General features: G+C 48.6%; 2 protein-coding genes across 4 annotated transcripts in view; one reads left to right on the top strand and one right to left on the bottom strand.

Annotated features, from left to right (window-relative positions):
• SETD2 (SET domain containing 2, histone lysine methyltransferase) overlaps window positions 1–13,184 on the bottom strand; it is a 53,539-nt gene extending 40,355 nt beyond the window's left edge. For 2 of the 3 annotated variants that reach the window (XM_075271841.1, XM_075271842.1), the window contains exon 1: window positions 11,762–13,184. In XM_075271841.1, the coding sequence (XP_075127942.1) occupies window positions 11,762–11,796 (35 nt within the window). In that variant the 5' untranslated portion in view covers window positions 11,797–13,184. Of the gene's footprint in view, window positions 1–4,886; window positions 4,944–11,761 lie in introns of all 3 variants that reach the window. The other variant, XM_075271840.1, reaches the window with a different exon arrangement.
• LOC142201032 (tubulin delta chain-like) lies at window positions 13,067–21,042 on the top strand. Its single transcript, XM_075271843.1, is given in 13 exon segments — window positions 13,067–13,344; window positions 13,346–13,412; window positions 13,415–13,474; window positions 16,734–16,834; window positions 17,361–17,456; window positions 17,967–18,028; window positions 18,338–18,475; window positions 18,870–19,011; window positions 19,412–19,597; window positions 19,693–19,788; window positions 19,991–20,066; window positions 20,375–20,516; window positions 20,740–21,042. Coding segments are annotated over 13 exon segments (1,680 nt in total). The 3' UTR covers window positions 20,976–21,042.
• Window positions 21,043–21,955: the final 913 nt, after the last annotated feature.

Genomic DNA, 21,955 nt, shown 5'->3' with positions numbered 1-21,955 from the left:
TACACAGTGACTGTACCAGCAGAATAGTGAGCGCAGCTCTGGAGTATAATACAGGATAAGTAATGTAATGTATGTACACAGTGACTGTACCAGCAGAATAGTGAGTGCAGCTCTGGAGTATAATACAGGATAAGTAATGTATGTACACAGTGACTGCACCAGCAGAATAGTGAGCGCAGCTCTGGAGTATAATACAGGATAAGTAATGTAATGTATGTACACAGTGACTGCACCAGCAGAATAGTGAGCGCAGCTGTGGAGTATAATACAGGATAAATAATGTAATGTATGTACACAGTGACTGTACCAGCAGAATAGTGAGCGCAGCTCTGGAGTATAATACAGGATAAGTAATGTAATGTATGTACACAGTGACTGTACCAGCAGAATAGTGAGCGCAGCTCTGGAGTATAATACAGGATAAGTAATGTAATGTATGTACACAGTGACTGTACCAGCAGAATAGTGAGCGCAGCTCTGGAGTATAATACAGGATAAGTAATGTATGTACACAGTGACTGTACCAGCAGAATAGTGAGCGCAGCTCTGGAGTATAATACAGGATAAGTAATGTAATGTATGTACACAGTGACTGCACCAGCAGAATAGTGAGCGCAGCTCTGGAGTATAATACAGGATAAGTAATGTATGTACACAGTGACTGCACCAGCAGAATAGTGAGCGCAGCTCTGGAGTATAATACAGGATAAGTAATGTAATGTATGTACACAGTGATTGTACCAGCAGAATAGTGAGCGCAGCTCTGGGGTATAATACAGGATAAGTAATGTAATGTATGTACACAGTAACTGTACCAGCAGAATAGTGAGCGCAGCTCTGGGGTATAATACAGGATAAGTAATGTAATGTATGTACACAGTGACTGTACCAGCAGAATAGTGAGTGCAGCTCTGGAGTATAATACAGGATAAGTAATGTAATGTATGTACACAGTGACTGCACCAGCAGAATAGTGAGCGCAGCTCTGGAGTATAATACAGGATAAGTAATGTATGTACACAGTGACTGTACCAGCAGAATAGTGAGCGCAGCTCTGGGGTATAATACATGATAAGTAATGTAATGTATGTACACAGTGACTGCACCAGCAGAATAGTGAGCGCAGCTCTGGAGTATAATACAGGATAAGTAATGTATGTACACAGTGACTGCACCAGCAGAATAGTGAGCGCAGCTCTGGAGTATAATACAGGATAAGTAATGTAATGTATGTACACAGTGACTGCACCAGCAGAATAGTGAGCGCAGCTCTGGAGTATAATACAGGATAAGTAATGTATGTACACAGTGACTGTACCAGCAGAATAGTGAGCGCAGCTCTGGAGTATAATACAGGATAAGTAATGTAATGTATGTACACAGTGACTGCACCAGCAGAATAGTGAGCGCAGCTCTGGATTATAATACAGGATAAGTAATGTATGTACACAGTGACTGCACCAGCAGAATAGTGAGCGCAGCTCTGGAGTATAATACAGGATAAGTAATGTAATGTATGTACACAGTGACTGTACCAGCAGAATAGTGAGCGCAGCTCTGGAGTATAATACAGGATAAGTAATGTAATGTATGTACACAGTGACTACACCAGCAGAATAGTGAGCGCAGCTCTGGAGTATAATACAGAATAAGTAATGTAATGTATGTATACAGTGACTGTACCAGCAGAATAGTGAGCGCAGCTCTGGAGTATAATACAGGATAAGTAATGTAATGTATGTACACAGTGACTGCACCAGCAGAATAGTGAGTGCAGCTCTGCAGTATAATACAGGATAAGTAATGTATGTACACAGTGACTGTACCAGCAGAATAGTGAGCGCAGATGTGGAGTATAATACAGGATAAGTAATGTATGTACACAGTGACTGTACCGGCAGAATAGTGAGCGCAGCTCTGGGGTATAATACAGGATAAGTAATGTAATGTATGTACACAGTGACTGCACCAGCAGAATAGTGAGCGCAGCTCTGGAGTATAATACAGGATAAGTAATGTAATGTATGTACACAGTGACTGCACCAGCAGAATAGTGAGCGCAGCTCTGGAGTATAATACAGGATAAGTAATGTATGTACCCAGTGACTGTACCGGCAGAATAGTGAGCGCAGCTCTGGGGTATAATACAGGATAAGTAATGTAATGTATGTACACAGTGACTGCACCAGCAGAATAGTGAGCGCAGCTCTGGAGTATAATACAGGATAAGTAATGTAATGTATGTACACAGTGACTGCACCAGCAGAATAGTGAGCGCAGCTCTGGAGTATAATACAGGATAAGTAATGTAATGTATGTACACAGTGACTGCACCAGCAGAATAGTGAGCGCAGCTCTGGGGTATAATACAGGATAAGTAATGTAATGTACAGTGTTGGCCAAAAGTATCGCCCCCTGCAGTTCTGTCAGATAATCCTCGCTATCCCCCAGATAATGATTACACAGCACAGACTCTTATATAGTATATAAGTGACACAGGGTATATACAGTATAAGTATCGCCCCCTGCAGTCCTGTCAGATAATCCTCGCTGTCCCCCAGATAATGATTACAAGCACAGACTCTTTGGTAATATCTTCAGTTATTTTTCTTGCAATGAAAAAACACAAAAGAGAATGAAAAAAAAAGTCACATCATTGATCATTTTACACAAAACTCCAGAACTGGTGTGGACAGAAGTATTGGCGCCCTCAGCCTAATACTTGGTCGCACAACCTTTAGACACAATAACTGCGCACAACCGCTTCCGCTAACCAGCAATGAGTTTCTTACAAGGCTCTGCTGGAATCTTAGACCCTTCTTCTTTGGCTCCTGCTCGCGGTCCCCCCTGAGATGTGAAGGAGGCCTTCTCCAAACTGCCACCAAGAGATCTCTCCCCCTCCCCCACAGGTGTTCTATGGGATTCAGGGCTGGACTCATTGCTACCACTTTACAAGTCTCCAGGGCTTTCTCTCACCACCATTTTCTAGTGCTGACCTGAAGTGTGTTTTGGGTCCTTGTCCTGCTGGAAGAGCCCTGACCTCTGAGGGAGACCCCGCTTTCTCACACTGGGCCCTACATGATGCTGCACAATCTGTTGGTCGTCTTCAGACTTCATAATGCCATGCACACGGTCAAGCAGTCCAGTGCCAGAGGCAGCAAAGCAACCCCAAAACATCAGGGCCCTCCGCCATGTCTGACTGTAGGGGGCGTCTTCTTCTCTTTTTTCCCTGTAATCTCTATGTTGAGGCCTTCTCCTACTTTTGTCTCCTCTGACCAGAGAACATTCTTCCAGAACGGTTTTGGCTTTCTCAGGTAAGTTTTGGCAAACTCCAGCCTGGCTTCTGTCTGTGGGTAAGAAGTGGGGTCTTCCTGGGTCTCCTACCATACGGTCCCTTCTCATTCAGACGCTGACGCTGGATAGTACGGGGTGACACTGTTGTACCCTCGGACTGCAGGGCAGCTTGGACTTGTTTGGATGTTAGTCGAGGTTCTTTATCCGCCATCCGCACAATCTTGCGGTGAAATCTCTCGTCAATGTTTCTTTTGCGTCCACATCTAGGGAGGTTAGCCACAGTGCCATGGGCTTTACACTTCTGGATGACACTGCGCACGGTAGACACAGGAACATTCAGGGCTTTGGAGATGGACTTGTAGCCTTGAGATTGCTCAGGCTTCCTCACAATTTTGCTTCTCAAGTCCTCAGACAGTTCTTTGGTCTTCTTTCTTTTCTCCATGCTCAATGTGGTCACACAAGGACACAGGACAGAGGTGGAGTCAACTGTAATCCATTTCAACGGGCTGCAAGTGTGATTCAGTTATTGCCACCACCTGTTAGGTGCCTCAGGTAAGTAACTGGTGCTGTTAATTACACAAATTAGAGAGACATCACATGATTTTTCAAACACTGCCAATACTTTTGTCCACCCCCTGTTTTATGTTTAGTGTGGAATTATATCCAATTTGGCTTTTTGACAATTCTTTTTGTGGTTTTCCATTGAAGACAAATTAAATGAAGATAAAAATACCAAAGAATTTGTGATTGCAATCATTTTCTGGAAAAACACGAGGATTATCTGACAAAATTGCAGGGGGGCCAATACTTTTGGCCAACACTGTATGTACACAGTGACTTCACCAGCAGAATAGTGAGCGCAGCTCTGGAGTATAATACAGGATAAGTAATGTAATGTATGTACACAGTGACTGCACCAGCAGAATAGTGAGCGCAGCTCTGGAGTATAATACAGGATAAGTAATGTAATGTATGTACACAGTGACTGTACCAGCAGAATAGTGAGCGCAGCTCTGGAGTATAATACAGGATAAGTAATGTAATGTATGTACACAGTGACTGTACCAGCAGAATAGTGAGCACAGCTCTGGAGTATAATACAGGATAAGTAATGTAATGTATGTACACAGTGACTGCACCAGCAGAATAGTGAGCGCAGCTCTGGGGTATAATACAGGACGTAACTCAGGATCAGTAATGTAATGCATATACTTTGACTACTCTGTAGTCAAAGTATATGACTATGTAGACTATGTAGATTACTTCTATACGTATACTAGGGTCCAATGTGTAACATTTATATACAGCAGTATCTATAGGCTTCTATAATGCGTCTCTCAAAAAACATCTCCAGTAAAACATAATGCAGCATCAGGTTCAGGAAAGCCCCAAAGCCGCACAGATGGATGACAGAAGCCACAGCCCCTTATCAGGAGCGGCAGGAGCCTTGTCTGTGGCGTCGTCCCCTCTGCTGTGGGTGGTTGGTTGCAGAGACTGCAGATAATGATACCATCACATATATATATATATATATATATATATATATATATATATATATTTATATATTTGTAGTCACAAACAAGGGCATTTACTGTTGGTTAGGAGGCCTCTGCGATTCCTCCTGTTCTGTCTCATCATCTTTTTCTGTCCTGAAAGACAAACACATAATATTAAGAATCTGACCTGCAATATACAGCATGGAAATGTGCAGCAAAATAAGAGCCATCCACCACTCACTATAACAAGACACAGGCTAATGGCTGCGTATAATCCAGAGAGACTAACATGGCCTGCACATTGCTAATCTCTGAGTTCAGCCATACAAGACAGAGTACGAGGGGTATACAGGCCCTACACCGCAGCCATGTACCTTCATGTATGTTTTTAATATTTGGGGGGGGGGGGGGAGGGTGTGTGCAGAGCTGTGGATTAGTCGTCTCTATTACCTGGGTCTTATATTAATCACCGTCCTCATCTGAACACTTCAAGCTCTGCTACATCATACAGGGGAGAATGGCCGTCACCTCACCTCTGACCTCAGATCGGATGCCCCCAACGCCATTACATGGCTGCCAGTGCTGCAGAGCCGAGGTTGTCACTTGTTGTGTTACATAGGACTGCAGGTGACCAGATGTGGCCAGGGTGCACCGAGCCATCCGACGGGTCAGGGCAGGGTCATGTGAGCGGCCGCTGTACATAAAGGACCATCACCCCCATCACACACAACCTCTAATCTCCAGCAGTGATAAGACACCCGCAGTGTTTGTCCTGTACACAGTCACTGTAATAAAGGCAGGGTAGCGGAGTCAGGGGGTACAAGGGTCTGAGGGGGTCCCTTATAGTCACATCCTGCACAACATTCAACGTACTGAATGGCCACCTCACTGCAGTGACTGCTGATCCCCCAAACTAGAGGGGTGAATGACCACCTACCAGCCCCCGTACAGAACCACCGATACCCCAAACTAGAGGGGCGAATGACCACCTACCAGCCCCCGTACAGAACCACCGATACCCCATACTAGAGGGGCAAATGACCACCTACCAGCCCCCGTACAGAACCACCAATACCCCACACTAGAGGGGTGAATGACCACCTACCAGCCCCCGTACAGAACCACCGATACCCCACACTAGAGGGGTGAATGACCACCTACCAGCCCCCGTACAGAACCACCGATACCCCACACTAGAGGGGTGAATGACCACCTACCAGCCCCCGTACAGAACCACCGATACCCCACACTAGAGGGGTGAATGACCACCTACCAGCCCCCGTACAGAACCACCGATACCCCACACTAGAGGGGTGAATGACCACCTACCAGCCCCCGTACAGAACCACCAATACCCCACACTAGAGGGGTGAATGACCACCTACCAGCCCCCGTACAGAACCACCGATACCCCACACTAGAGGGGCGAATGACCACCTACCAGCCCCCGTACAGAACCACCGATACCCCACACTAGAGGGGTGAATGACCACCTACCAGCCCCTGTACAGAACCACCGATACCCCACACTAGAGGGGTGAATGACCACCTACCAGCCCCCGTACAGAACCACCGATAACCCACACTAGAAGGGCAAATGACCACCTACCAGCCCCCGTACAGAACCACCGATACCCCACACTAGCGGGGTGAATGACCACCTACCAGCCCCCGTACAGAACCACCGATACCCCACACTAGAGGGGTGAATGACCACCTACCAGCCCCCGTACAGAACCACGGATACCCCACACTAGAGGGGCGAATGACCACCTACCAGCCCCCGTACAGAACCACCGATACCCCACACTAGCGGGGTGAATGACCACCTACCAGCCCCCGTACAGAACCACCGATACCCCACACTAGAGGGGTGAATGACCACCTACCAGCCCCCCTACAGAACCACCGATACCCCACACTAGAGGGGTGAATGACCACCTACCAGCCCCCGTACAGAACCACCGATACCCCACACTAGAGGGGTGAATGACCACCTACCAGCCCCCGTACAGAACCACCGATACCCCACACTAGAGGGGTGAATGACCACCTACCAGCCCCCGTACAGAACCACCGATACCCCACACTAGAGGGGTGAATGACCACCTATTAGCCTTGCACAGAGCCACTGACCATCTGACATTGAAGCAGTGACGAGTAGTCAGCTATTGTAGCACTACAAGTGCCAGGACGTACAGAGACCCCCCAGAACATACACACGACTTCAGAAAGCATCGGTCAGTGCAGGGGTCTGCGGCTTGGCCGGTCGGACTCACTGACAATAACAGAGGGCAAATAATTCTCAATCAGCAACGTCTGCTGGGGAATGTGGAGGTGTAGAGCTCCGAGAGCAGGCCGACCCCACGTATCAAGGGGCATTGTCACCTACTGGCCTCCAGGACCATCGCTGCGGCTGTGACACTGCTGCTCATCAATCCACCAGATCAGATAGGGGGTCCCACACCCAAGACTTCAGGGGCTCCCTGTAAAGTGGTAGAGGTCTATGAATGTATTCTATGGCTGCATTCACACACACAATTTGGTTTGGTCCTTCCGTAGGACACGACACCCCTCCCCCATCAGATCGGCGAGTCGCAGCATTATGTAACTTTATTGTCCAATTTGCAGCAATTGCACAAAATCACTTTCATCTTGACTTTCCGTTTCAATCCTTTCCCATTTTTTCTGCTTGCTGTCAGTGAATGGAAACATTACACACAGACCCCACACACTAAACCAAAGCTGTAGAGACATTGTCTTACTCTTCCACAAGCCGTCAGCTGGGGGTCCGACCACTTGGATAGTCACAGACCACGCATCGCTGCACATACATGACCACGGCTCCATTCTCTATGATGGGATCTCTGCTCTAAGAGTCCAACACAAGAGAATACAGCGGCGGCCATGAACGTGTACTACCACTGACTCGGGGGACTTGAGGATCCCCATACTCAGGATCGCTGGACCCAAAACAATCAGATATGGATAGGCAATAGGTGTAACCAGAGGGACAGACCGGACTCAGTTTTATTCTCTTCTCCATATCTCGCGATTGCTTCAAAAAAATTGCGTCAAAAATTCCGGTGACTCCGGCCGGCGCGGTAAGGCATTGTTCACACAGATCAGATCCTAATGACTTTATACATATTCAGTCCATGTCTGCCCCATTTTCCAGACGCCATACTTCTTAAAGCCTTGGATCTGTGATGTCTTCCGTATACGGTCTGTGATTTTTCGGTCACCCGGGTGAAGCAAATGACAAGAGCAGCACAGTAAGGCACCCCGATATGATCAGGGGTACAGGATCGGACTCAGTCAGGGCCCCTCATTCTGCGTCCGCTCCCATCGACTACCATGTAAAACACAGGACGGACCATTTCCCGTATGAAGGACTTTTTATTGTCAGAAAAGTAAAAAAAAAACTTCCGTCATGTTCTTTACATGGGGTAAATGTAGAAAGACACCAATGAAGGCGGCTCCGTCTGTATCTGTCTTTTAATGTCCGTTGCTCTTATCCGGAGAAGAGCAACAGACATGGAATAACAGTAGTGTGAACGTGCCCTTAGCTAGGTCCGGCTCACCGAAACGTGAGGGCCAATGCGCTAAAGGGATTCCTCACCTGGAAATATCACTCAAAGAGGACGGGGGAGAGGGGGGCGCATTCCTGGACATTGTGGGGTGGAGCAGTTTGGAGCAATAGGACCGCCCCTTGGGCTCCAGGTTGCTTATTTGCATATTGCAAAATAAATAACTGGACAACAGAGGCATCAAGGGGAAAAACTGCCGGCCAGCGGTCAGGTAAATATCAGCGTCCTCCCAGCTCTACACCTTTTACATGAATTGAACTTTATGACCCCAGACATCCCCTTTAATGGGTGTGACTGGTCCACAAGACAAACCAAAGCAGAGTAAGCCTGTGAAGCTCCGGGTACGGGGACTGACACATGAACACCCCCCCCCCCCCCCCAACAGGACCGTGTGCAAAGAAAACACAAAAAGCACGTCTGAAAAATGGGAATGTGAATAAGCCCCAACTCCGCACAGTATCTACTTACTACCACTAACTCCCCCTCCCCCCAGTGTTGCGCTCCCTGTTCTGTCCAGCGGCTCAGGTCACGGCTGTGGCCTCAGCACTCACAGAGTATTGGTGACATATTAGCAGTGACGTCACTGGACCAACATGGGGCCACTGATTGTCAGGGGTGGAACATGGGGCCCCCTACTGGAATGAAGGACATGGGGGGCTAAATAAACGGCACAAATTTGATTTTCTCTCCTAAAAATCCCTTTAGCTTGGCCAGACACGTTACAGAATTGCTAGCCATCTAATGGGTATGGGGGCTTTCTGAGTCTCCTTTTACACCAGATGTTGGGGGGGGAATCAGGATTGGACAGGTAGATTTTAACTACCCAATCCTTTTGTTTGGGATGGGCCGGAGGAGCCCGGCAGCAGCTACCCCCAAGCCCCCTCTGTTCAGGAGACAAGCACCACTTGGGAGGGCCGGCAGCCATCTTGTCTGCATGGCTGGCTAGAAGGGCGAGCTCTTTTTACAGCTCAGGGTTTGCTACAATGTATCAGTCTAGACAATCTGAGTGTAAGAGCCTGGACTTTAGGTGAAATAGAATAAAGTATCAGGACAAGAGAGAGATTGGTGCTGATGATGTATTAGCTGGATACATTGTATTAGAGATGAGCGAGCACTATTCCAAACTCCCATCTCGAATAGCCCGCACCCATAGGAATGAATGGACGCAGCCAGCACACAAGGGGTTAAGCGGCCGCCCGCCGGCAAAGTCCATGTGTCGGCTGCTTCCAGTCATTCTTATGGGTGCGGGCTATTCGAGATGGGAGTTTGGAATAGTACTCGCTCATCTCTAATTGTAACAAACCCTCAGCTGTGAGATTGACTGGGTCAGGACTGGTTTGAAGCTTCAGAATATTAACCAGCGCGTTACCATTAACTGGCAATAGACAGATCTAGAGACAAGGCACAGTGATGGAGAGAAGACTGGGGCGGCCATTGCACTCAGCAAGTTCCCAGACCCTCCAGATAGAGCGCCCCCTAAAGACACAGCTCAGGGACGAGGGCTGCACCAACACAGACGTTCACCATTATTAATCTTCCTACATCTAACACCAACGGAAAGAAAGAGATGCCACAGAGGACAGACGGTGCGAGAATGATGTAGGAAGCCGTGGGGGCCCAGGTGTGTGCACGTGGGGGGGAATCCTCCAAGGGGCGCTCTCAGCAACGGAGCCAAACAATACATACATCCATAGAAACTCTAAAGGGAAGGCGAGAAGTCTCTATCCATTATTAGGGGGATATGGATGATCCCTGCTCTGAAGGAAGTGAAGTGACCCTAACGTTACAGAGCGACCCTAACGTTACAGAGCGACCCTAACGTTACAGAGCGACCCTAACGTTACAGAGCGACCCTAACGTTACAGAGCGACCCTAACGTTACAGAGCGACCCTAACGTTACAGAGCGACCCTAACGTTACAGAGCGACCCTAACGTTACAGAGCGACCCTAACGTTACAGAGCGACCCTAACGTTACAGAGCGACCCTAACGTTACAGAGCGACCCTAACGTTACAGAGCGACCCTAACGTTACAGAGCGACCCTAACGTTACAGAGCGACCCTAACGTTACAGAGCGACCCTAACGTTACAGAGCGACCCTAACGTTACTGAGCGACCCTAACGTTACTGAGCGACCCTAACGTTACTGAGCGACCCTAACGTTACTGAGCGACCCTAACGTTACTGAGCGACCCTAACGTTACTGAGCGACCCTAACGTTACTGAGCGACCCTAACGTTACAGAGCGACCCTAACGTTACAGAGCGACCCTAACGTTACAGAGCGACCCTAACGTTACAGAGCGACCCTAATGTTAGTGACCCTAATGTTACAGAGCGACCCTAACGTTACAGAGCGACCCTAACGTTACAGAGCGACCCATTCCTCCCCTTGCAGCGCTGTCTGATAACATCTGAGCACCTGATGGGATGACACCTCCGTGCATATGACCTGACGTGGAGTGTCCCATATACCTTGGAGGTTCACTAGACGCCCCTCTTACAGACCCAATACTGTTTATCGGTGATCTAGACCCCCATGAACCCCAACAAAGCCATGAGCAGAGTATAAGCCAGTCCTCATCCTGCTGAAGCTCCAACAACTACTAGACAAGGAAGCCGTCATATGTAGGTGACCTCTGAAATCTGCAGCTGATCCTGCCTGACCTGCACCCGGTGGTAACCAGCTCACTGTCCCAATATGGCGTACAGAGAATCAACCAAAGAATATAAAACAGAGGGACTGATCCAACTGGACCCCGCGTAGCTTTAGCCCTGGGGGAGGGTCAGTACTGACCCTGGTGCAGCCAGCGCCGGCTGAGCATGACATGTGATCACATTACACCTTGTTATGTCCCAGCCATGGGCTCCATAGAGACGTGAAGTAGCGACATAACAATGTGGCAGCAGGAGGTAAACATGAAGAGCGCCCCCATCAGGTACAATGGATCATTTCCACATGATATACAGCGCACTCCCATATTATACATAGTATATGACAGATGAAGTGTTACGTTCATAATGTCCCCCCGACTTTGAAGCGAACCCCATAGCGCATTTTCAGGAACAAACTTCTAACCCTGAAAATGGGGTGCAGCCCTTGGCAGAGGTGACGACCTTTGTACTCCGCATCAACCAACTCTGTGCACCTGGAATTTTTAATAGAAGATAACCTGCAGATCAGGGGGAGTTTTTAATAACTGCACCCCCCCCCCATTTACACCCCTCCCCAGTATTACTCCTCCATATCACACAGTGAACTCCAGAGATGTATCAGGGGGTGATATGGAGGTAGACACCTGCTGGACATGTTGGGGTGCAGGATGTTAGATGTGTTTTGTGGGGTGGCCATGGCACTTGTATCCTCCAAAATATACTTACTCAGTAGGGTGTTCTGGATCATAAAAATCCCCCATTGTCAGTGGTGGAGCAAGGCATCCAGCCTGGAGAGAGGTTGGGGGCGACTCCAGAGAGATGGGGTGCAGGTAGAGTGACACGTTCAGATGGCTGCACCCCTAGAGGTAGGAGCCCAGCGGTATCCAGAGGAGGGGCAGATGTAGTGCGATGTCGCCAATGCCGGGGTGCAAACAGAAGCCTCCTAGAGATGGGGCGCTGCAGATAGAAGTAGATCCAAATTCATGCAAAGGATAGTCTCCAGATACTGGGGTTCACAAAGTAGGGTCCCTTGGATATTGGGGTGCAGAGGTCTTGGCTCACGTGTAGGTACCCAGCCAGTAGATATTGGGGTGCAGAGGTCTGTAGGTACCCGGCCAGTAGATATTGGGTTGCAGAGATCTGTAGATACCCGGCCAGTAGATATTGGGGTGCAGAGGTCTTGGCTCACATGTAGGTACCCGGCCAGTAGATATTGGGGTGCAGAGATCTGTAGGTACCCGGCCAGTAGATATTGGGGTGCAGAGGTCTGTAGATACCCGGCCAGTAGATATTGGGGTGCAGAGGTCTTGGCTCACATGTAGGTACCCGGCCAGTAGATATTGGCGTGCAGAGGTCTTGGCTCACATGTAGGTACCCGGCCAGTAGATATTGGGGTGCAGAGATCTGTAGGTACCCGGCCAGTAGATATTGGGGTGCAGAGGTCTGTAGGTACCCGGCCAGTAGATATTGGGTTGCAGAGATCTGTAGATACCCGGCCAGTAGATATTGGGGTGCAGAGGTCTTGGCTCACATGTAGGTACCCGGCCAGTAGATATTGGGGTGCAGAGATCTGTAGGTACCCGGCCAGTAGATATTGGGGTGCAGAGGTCTGTAGATACCCGGCCAGTAGATATTGGGGTGCAGAGGTCTTGGCTCACATGTAGGTACCCGGCCAGTAGATATTGGCGTGCAGAGGTCTTGGCTCACATGTAGGTACCCGGCCAGTAGATATTGGGGTGCAGAGATCTGTAGGTACCCGGCCAGTAGATATTGGGGTGCAGAGGTCTTGGCTCACGTGTAGGTACCCCGACCAGTAGATATTGGGGTGCAGAGGTCTGTAGGTACCCGGCCAGTAGATATTGGGGTGCAGAGGTCTGTAGGTACCCGGCCAGTAGATATTGGGGTGCAGAGGTCTGTAGGTACCCGGCCAGTAGATATTGGGGTGCAGGGCTCGGTGGATTATGGGGCTCACAGGTGGACTAATGGCTGCAGCTCGGGCCCCGCGCTCCTCCGTTCCTCAGTTCTCAGGCCATGACGCCGCTGCCCTCCGTCCATGCGCCGCTCACGTCTTCCTCCTCAGCCCCCTCTCCCTCCGGCCTCTTACCCCTGTGCGTTCCCGGCTCTCGCCTGTAGGAGAGGCCGCCCACCGAGCACGAGGCCCCGACTGCACGGCGACTACAGGCCGCGGCTTGTGCAGAATGGGTCAGGGCCGCAAACAGTCCAGGACACGAGTCAGAGGGCTTAGGCCGGGAGAAGGTGCAAGGTTTCCCGGCAGGATCGCAGCACTGCGGCCTCCGGCTGCTCGGCTCCTCCTCCAGAACACGGAGCGGAAATGGCGCAAACTCATCCACTTCCTTCAGTCACAACTGTAACGGGGAGGGGGGTGGAGGAGGAGATTACACCCCCAGCGATGAGGACAACGTACGGCCCCGCACACAGGTGAGAGCGCAGCCTCCGGCCCAGCACAGCGACCACCACCATAGCGGCACACCGTATACACACCGGACGGTACGGGCCTCACACACAGCGCTGTTGTCAAGCTCTCGAACTGTTACCCATAGCAACCAATCAGATTCTAGCTTACATATCTCCAGTGTCTGTTGTATCATGTAAAAAGTGTTATGATTGGCTGCAAGCGATTAATATAAAACTTTATTTAAACTAAGTATCTAGATGAATAAACAATCTGGAGGCCTAGACATTGCAACCAATCAGGGGCCAGCTTTCTTGTTCTCTTTGTAGGTTAGAAAATGAAAGGAGTGATGTGATTGGTTGCTATAGACAACACTGGCTGGCTTTCTATAAACTTTATTTACAAACGAATGTTTTGAAATTTGTCATAGTATATATATATATATATATATATATATATATATATATATATATATATTTATTATGCGTATTTGTATAGCGCCATCATATACTGCAGCGCTTTACTTACACTCCTGCGTGCAAAGTGTCTGTCATGTCATTTACATTAGAGTCAGTGACTCTGGACACAGATGGAGGAGGGGGTTGTGTCCGTTACTCACATACCATTATTGTCCATTGCACAGATGACAGCAACACAGTGTGAAAACAGTATCGGCACCGTAGCCTGATAAACATGGCTCCTTCATCTCAGCACTTATGCCGGATCCTTGGTGATACTTTTCCACGCTGACCAATGAATCCTCGCAGTAATACCCGGTGTGCAGAATTATTAGGCAGGTTGTATTTCAGAGGATTATTTTTATTATTGTTCTCAATCAACCCAAAAGACTTATAAATATCAAAGATTAAAGGGATTCTGCCATTAAAACCCTTTTTATTGTAGATAAGACGTCGGAGTCGCCTTTAGAAAGTCTATTTGTCTCCTACCTTTAGATGTGATCTCCGCCGCGCCGTTACTTAGAAATACTGTTTTTTACCAGTATGCAAATTAGTTCTCTCGCAGCGATGTGGGCGGGCCCCAGCGCTGGAAATGCAATGAGGGCGTCCCCACTGCTGCCCGAGAACAGGCTACAGCGACGCCTCTATCTTCTGCTGGATCCTCCCCTTCTTTCTTTGGCGTCACCTCCGACACCTGCGCAGTTGACTCTGCCAGTGAGACACTAGTAGAGCCGACTGCGCATGCCCGCGGCCATAGTTCCGACGCTGCAATTGCAGAGCCAACTGCGCAGGCGTCGGAGGTGACGCCGAAGAAAGAAGGGGAGGATCCAGCAGAAGATAGAGGCAGAGGATCCTGTTCTCGAGCAGCAGTGGGGACGCCCTCATCACTGCGAGAGAACTAATTTGCATACTGGTAAAAACCGGTATTTCTAAGGAATGGCACGGCGGAGATCACATCTAAAGGTAAGAGACGAATAGCCTTTCTAAAGGCTATCCCAACGTGTTATCTACAATAAAAAGGGTTTTAATGGTAGAATCCCTTTAATATTTTTGAAAGTTGGAGTGGGGTTTTTTTTGTTTTTTTTTAGATTTGTCTCTCTTAGCAGGATCTGTTTGTGCAGGTAACTATTACTGTGCAGAATTATTAGGCAACGTTCCCAAATCTCTCCCCATCTCACTTGTTTATTCTCACCAGGTGAACCAATAGAACACAAAAATTAGAAATAAATATTTGACATTCAACAACAACAAAAAAAAAATAAATCAGTGACCGATCTAGCCGCCTTTCTTTACGCTGACACTCACAAGCCTTCCATCCATAGATTGTGTCAGTTGCTTGATCTGTTTATGTTGCGTGCAGCAGCCACCACGGCCTCCCAGACACTGCTTTCCCTCCCTGTAGGTCTCACAGGTTCTCTATGGGGCTCAGATCAGGTGAACAAGGCGGCCATGTCATTATTTTTTCTTCGTTTAGACCTTTACTGGCCAGCCACGCTGTGGAGTATTCAGACGCCTGTGACGGAGCCTTGTCCTGCATAAAAATCATGTTTTTCTTGAACGATACCGACTTATTCCTGTCCCACTACTTGGAGAAGGCGTCTTCCAGAAACTGGCAGTAGGTCTGGGAGTTGAGCTTCACTCCATCCTCAACCCGAAAAGGTCCCACAGGTTCATCTTCAATAACACCAGCCCATACCAGTCTCCCACCTCCACCTTACTGGAGCTCTCTGCCCATTACTGATCCAGCCTCGGTCTCATCAAGAGTCACTCTCATTTCATCAGTCCATAAAACCTTAGAAAAATCAGTCTTAAGATACTTCTTGGCCCAGTCTTGACGTTTTATCTTATGTTTCTCGTTTTTCAGCCTTCCTTCCCTTGGCCATGTCCCTGAGTATCGCACACCTTGTGCTTTTTGATGCTCCAGTAACGTTGCAGCTCTGAAATATGGCAAAACTGGTGGCCAATGGCATCTTGGCAGCTTCACGCTTGATTTTCCTCAATTCATAGTCAGTTATTTTGCTCCTCTTTTTTATCCCCACACTTTTTGCGATCCTGTTGGCCATTTGCCATGAAACGCTTGATTGTTCAGTGATCAGGCTTCAAAAGTTTTGCAATTTCCAGACTGCTGCCTCCCTCTCACAATGTTTGACTTGTCAGAGTCTGTCACATCTCTCTTCTGACCCATTTTGCCTAAGGAAAGGAAGTTGTCTAATAATTAAGCGCACCTTATATAGGGTGATGATGTCATTAGACCACACCCCACCTCATTACAGAGATGCAAATCACCTGATTTACATAATTGGAAGTTGGATTACAAGCCTATACAGCTTGGAGTAGGACGACATGTATAACAAGGAGGATGTGATCAAAATACTCATGTGCCTAATACTTCTGCACACCGTGGACATAAACTCACCAACTGACCTGAAGTCGTAAGAAATGCCCCGAACTTTCGTTAACAATTTCTGAAAAATTTGAGCCTGAGCTGAAAATCAATCTTACCAAGCACAACGCGAGGCCTCACTTCTGATGAGCTCCATTGTATAGGAGACTAATCCGTGGTCAGACCCGCAGTGTGAAGTTGAGACTGTGCAAGGCCGGTTTTTGGAGAAAAATCTGAGGCAGAAGACGTCCTGAAATGTCTCCTTAAATTTCCCCATGTGAATGGGCGTCTTACAAGTACTAGGGGGTCGTGTGTATACTTGATGCTCCTCATTGACATCAGTCCGATAATTCATATTCTGTTTGTGTTCAGTCGTGTTGAGCTAATTTCCCCACATTCACCCTAAAATCTCTGATCATTTGGCTGGTATGGCAATTCTTTCAGCAGAAAATGTCACTGATCTGGCTCCAGGTTGGACAATGCGGTAACCAAATAGGACAGGAATGGTGGCAGATCCTCAGCAGCAATATCCCCGAAGCTGACCGGTAAGACCCGCCATCATTAAAGGGGTTATGTCACAAAAATCATCACTCCTATCCATATGATGAATTGCTGATTGGTGGGGGTCACACTGCTGAGATCCCCACAGACGGGGCCATTTTTACCCCTATTGTGAATGTAGCAGTGGACACAGAATGCGCACCCCCTATTCACTTCAATGGGAGCACTGGAAATAGGCAAAGTATGACACTCGTGTACTCCCATTGAAGTAAATGGGGGGAGGGGGGGCAGTTGCACATTCTGCTTCCACCGCTACATTCACAACAGGAGATAGAAATGGGAGAAATAATTATCATGTTAGAATAAAAAAAAAAAAGTATTTTTAAAGATTTTTTTCAGATAAGTGTCATAAAGGTTTAAAAACGTAAGTGCCCCCCCATATGTATGAGCTGATGTACGGGGAGGCAGGGGGGTTTCTTACACAGACCAGGCGGTGTTTAGAGTGAATCTATATGTGTATCATAAAACCTTGGCTGGACGGACTCACACTGCGTTCCCATTATCCCACAGGTTTCCGTATTTCTCCCGTGACGGACTCATTAACGCCATTTGTGTAGACACAGAACCCAAAGTGATCCGCAAACTGCGCCAGCAGGTGAAGAAAGGGTAAGTCCTGCTCCGTGGCTGAATCCTGATATTGTGGACACGGGTCACATTTGACCATCCTGGAATTTCTTCATTTTTCTTGTCTAATCCTGGGGGACGTCTTCTAGTCAGACAACGTTTGTCGTCCAAAAGATATGGTCACACTGTGGCCCCCAGGACGCTCCGCGGGATACCCTCCTGCTCCTCACCCTTAGTCGGCGTCTTGCTTGCAGCCGCTGCGTACACAATGTAGTAATAAATAGTAACAATGTAATGTAATGTCCGCCTGTGTAAGACATAGAAGGCTCGAATCCATCAGAACAGGCGGCTGATAGAAGGGGGTCCCAGTAGGGCATGTGGACAGGCGTTGTCTTCATGAGACCCCCCCCAATGATTGTGCTATGACTGCGGCTCTGACCGTGGTCACACTTATATCCCCCTTTCCCAGCAATCCTAGGTTTTGGCTTTTGCCCCTCTTATATTCAGCTGCACTGCACCTCCGCCATGACTGATCCTTATGTTTACTTGCAGATACTTCAGAGATGGCAACATCATTGTGGGACAGCGAGGACGGGGCAGTAACTGGGCATATGGTAAGACCTATATACCTCTATCCGGCTGATTCTGCACCACTGACACCATTATACCGCTTACATAAGGTGTCTGTCCATAGTCGTAATGGCACAACTTGTGACTCCCTCCGGTCCTGAAGCGGCCTCCAATATCACAGAGGACCCATATGTCACTTTTCATCTTGGTCTTTCTATGGGATTTAGCTGGTTATCGGATCTCAGGATACCGTATATCAGGGGCAGACATGTCATATGTATGGCCATGGCTGCTGTGTAGGGGCCCGGTAGGCTAGGGGCCACCATCTTCATCAAACTCTATCTTATTAACAGGATACCAAGGGATTTCGACCTCTGCGGAGAAGAGCCTGCTGGACAGGACCATGGAGGCGTTCCGGAAGGAAGTGGAACGGCGGGACTGCTATAGCGGCACGGTGATCCTGCACAGTCTGTGTGGCGGCACCGGCTCCGGTATGGCCCATACTAAGAGAACTGTTAATGTAATATCATAATAATAATGGATGCAAAATCAAAACTGGATTCTTCCATTCTATTCAGAACACTACTGTGTCCATTCAGAGGCAATGACGCTGTACATAGCCAGTCCTGTTCTCAGCTGAGGGTCTGTTACAGTTGTATGCGGGGTAGACAATGCTCTGTGTGAGCTAAATACACCAACATCAGCTGCATAGATCTCACAGCTGGTTTGCTACAATGTGTTGAGCATGGTCTAGACTGGACACAATTGTAACAGACCCTCAGCTGAGAACAGGACTGGCTATGTACAGGGTCACTGCCTCTGAATTTGATAAAACCTTTAAGAGAGGATCACCCTTGTGACCATGCTCTGTGTGCTGCTTTTCAGGCATGGGCTCTCGGTTATGTGAAGAGATCAGAGATGCGTACCCCGCTGGTTATATATTATCAGTGACCGCAGCGCCACATGAGACCGGCGACTCCCCGCTGCAGCATTACAATTCTCTGCTCTGCATGGCCTGGATGCAAAGGTAACTTCTACACTTTTGTGAAAACAAAGCAGAGGTCCTGGGTCCACTCCTTTAGGTTCTGCTATGGATCCTCCTCGGTGCGGCAGTCCTGGGTTCACTCCTTTAGATACTGCCATGGACTCACTCCTTTAGTGATCAGGGGATCATGTTCATGGCTGCCCTCACGTATTTGCTCTTTTGGACACTGTACACACTTTATGATCATGGCTGCAGTGCTGGGTTCTCACCTTTGTTGAGCAGGGGCTCATGTTCATGGCTCCCCTTGTGACACTGTACACGGTTTACCATCATGGCTGCACTCCGTCGCTCTCTTGTTTAGGATATTACGGGGCCATTATTCACTTTTTAGGTACCGCAATGGGGTTCTGTTCAGTGCCACAATAACTTCTTACCTTTTCAGGTTCTGTGATGGGGTCCTTCTCTTCCAGAATGATGAGGTGATGAAGAGCGCGTCCTCCCTAGTGGAGAAGAAGACATTCACGGCGTCCGGGCTTCAGCCATCGGTCTCTCTTAGCTCCATGAACGCGCACATTGCTTCCTGCCTGGCAGGGCTGCTCTGTCCGGTATATTCACTGAAGACGAGAAGGTGCGATCTTCTTAGGGGCCCCTTTGAGGATGATGAGGTTCAGGGTATGACAGTGTTGTGTGGGTTACATTGATGTCCGTTTTTTTCTGCGCCAGTTCGGTGAGCGTCGGTCTGGAGCCCTGGGAACTGATCCGCTGTCTGTGTCCGATGTCCACCATGAAGTTCCTGCGTACGTCTCAGATATGCAGGAGGTGAGGAGCGGCCGATCATGTGTTTAATATATTTAGCTGAGTCTTTTGCCTGCCATGTTGTACACTTGGTAGCCTTTGACTCTACTGTTTACTAACTGGACAGCCAGCTGATGGGCGAGGGCCCTAAAATCTGCACCCCTGGTAATCCTCTCACAAGAATGGGGGTTGCAGGTTACACCACTGATTCTCATTGTAACCACAGGGGAACGGCCTCCTGGGACAAAGTGACAAGCTCCGTGGTTCAGACCATCCCCCGAGCCGATCCACACGGCCATCTTGTATCCTTTGTTTCTTATTTTACAATTTTACTTTAGAACAGATGATATTCAGATTGCAGCTCTGGATGTGACTGGAGAACATTGCAAATCTACATAATATTCAATTCGTTTCAAATGTTCCTTATCCCTATGGATTGCAGTGTCTTCTACTCCAGTCACATACAGAGCTGCGTTCTGCTAGTTAATCATAGCTGTGGGTGATAGGGGTGGTCACCCAGCTTTCCCAGGCTCCTGCAGTGTTGCCCCAGGTCCGCACCTCGCTCTCACTATTACATGGCGTGTTACCCTCTTTAACGTCCCCTGCTCAGCATCACAGTCTGTCCGTCCTCGCCGTGGCTCGTAACTCTCAGGACTATTCTTTTCTGCTTTCCCGGGACTCTGTGCTGATGAAGCTGCGGCAGGCGTATCGCTGTGTGTCGTGGAACCCCGCCGCCGTCCACTGCTGGACAGGTACGTGTGCGAAATACCTGCAGAATATTACAAAGGTAAAGGAGGCGCGACCTCTGCATGCAAATGTCCCGACCTTCATTGTTACCACCCAGGAAGGGGTTAAACAGTCACAGCGCCCTCACGGAGCATTGGCGCCGCGGCGTTATGAGCTTGTGATACCTTTCATCATTGTGTCGTATCAGCATCAGACACCCCAAGGATAACACGTATTCTCTTTCCACAGACCCCCAGAATATTCTTGACCCCTCGTGTCACAGCCATTCGCTGACCGTCTGCGCCAATCACTCCAGTGCGTCTGACCTGGCGAGCAGTGTGCTGTCTAAGGCTCGGACAATGTACGATGCAGGAGCGTATCTGCACTGGTACCGGCGATACGGCTGCGAGGACGACCACTTCCAGATGGCCTTCGATACCCTGAACTCGGTGGTGGATGAATACCGCGGTCTGGGGGTCCCATGACTGAAACGGAGCAGCCATGACAGCGACAACATAACCTCATCACACACGACGCTGGCGGTTCGCTGACCATGGAAGCTTTACCTCATAGTAAAATGACTTTGAATTATTCTAAAGTTCTATCAGCATCTGGGAAAGCTGGGTGACAACCAATACTGCGCCATGTTACGATGTTACTAGACTCCAGAATGATACATTTGCCTTTAAAACTAAATGGCATCACTTTGCAGATTTGCCTTTCAGGACTGTAAAAAAAGCTGGGTGACAATATCAGTCACCACCTCAGTCTCCAGGCAGATTGTCAACGTCCATGACATAAGTGAATAATGGGTTAATGTCGGCATCCCTGGTTGTCTAGGGCAGTAAGGGGTTAATACCAGCATCCCTGTGATTTAGGATAGTAAAGGTGGGGATCATGTCCATCTGCTAAGCGAGGGAAGGGGTGACATGAAGGGGTTAATTGATTTATTTCTGTTTGAGTAGAGCATTAAGGGCTAAGTATACACTTCCCCTGTGGTCTAGGTTAGTAAGGGATAATTGTAATAGTTCCAGGTGGTGAAGGGGTTAATTATTCCTGGTGGTCTCAGCCAGTAAGGGGTTAATTATTCCTGGAGGTCTCTGCCAGTAGAGATTAATCATTCCTGGTGGTCTCGGGCAGTAAGGGGTTAATCATTCCTAGAGGTCTCGGGCAGTAAGGGGTTAATCGTTCCTGGTGGTCTCGGGTTAATCATTCCTGGTGGCTTTGGGCAGTAAGGGGTTAATCATTCCTGGTGGTCTCCGGCAGTAAGGGGTTAATCATTCCTAGTGGTCTTGGGCAGTAAGGGGTTAATCGTTCCTGGTGGCCTCGGGCAGTAAGGGGTTAATCATTCCTGGAGGTCTCGGGCAGTAAGGGGTTAATCGTTCCTGGAGGTCTCGGGCAGTAAGGGGTTAATCGTTCCTGGAGGTCTCGGGCAGTAAGGGGTTAATCGTTCCTGGAGGTCTCG

The sequence above is a fragment of the Leptodactylus fuscus genome, chromosome 4, assembly GCF_031893055.1.
Source record: "Leptodactylus fuscus isolate aLepFus1 chromosome 4, aLepFus1.hap2, whole genome shotgun sequence".
Classification (NCBI taxonomy): domain Eukaryota; kingdom Metazoa; phylum Chordata; class Amphibia; order Anura; family Leptodactylidae; genus Leptodactylus; species Leptodactylus fuscus.
The sequence above is the reverse complement of the archived record's forward strand: the minus strand, read 5'-3'. Positions and strand labels throughout refer to the sequence as shown.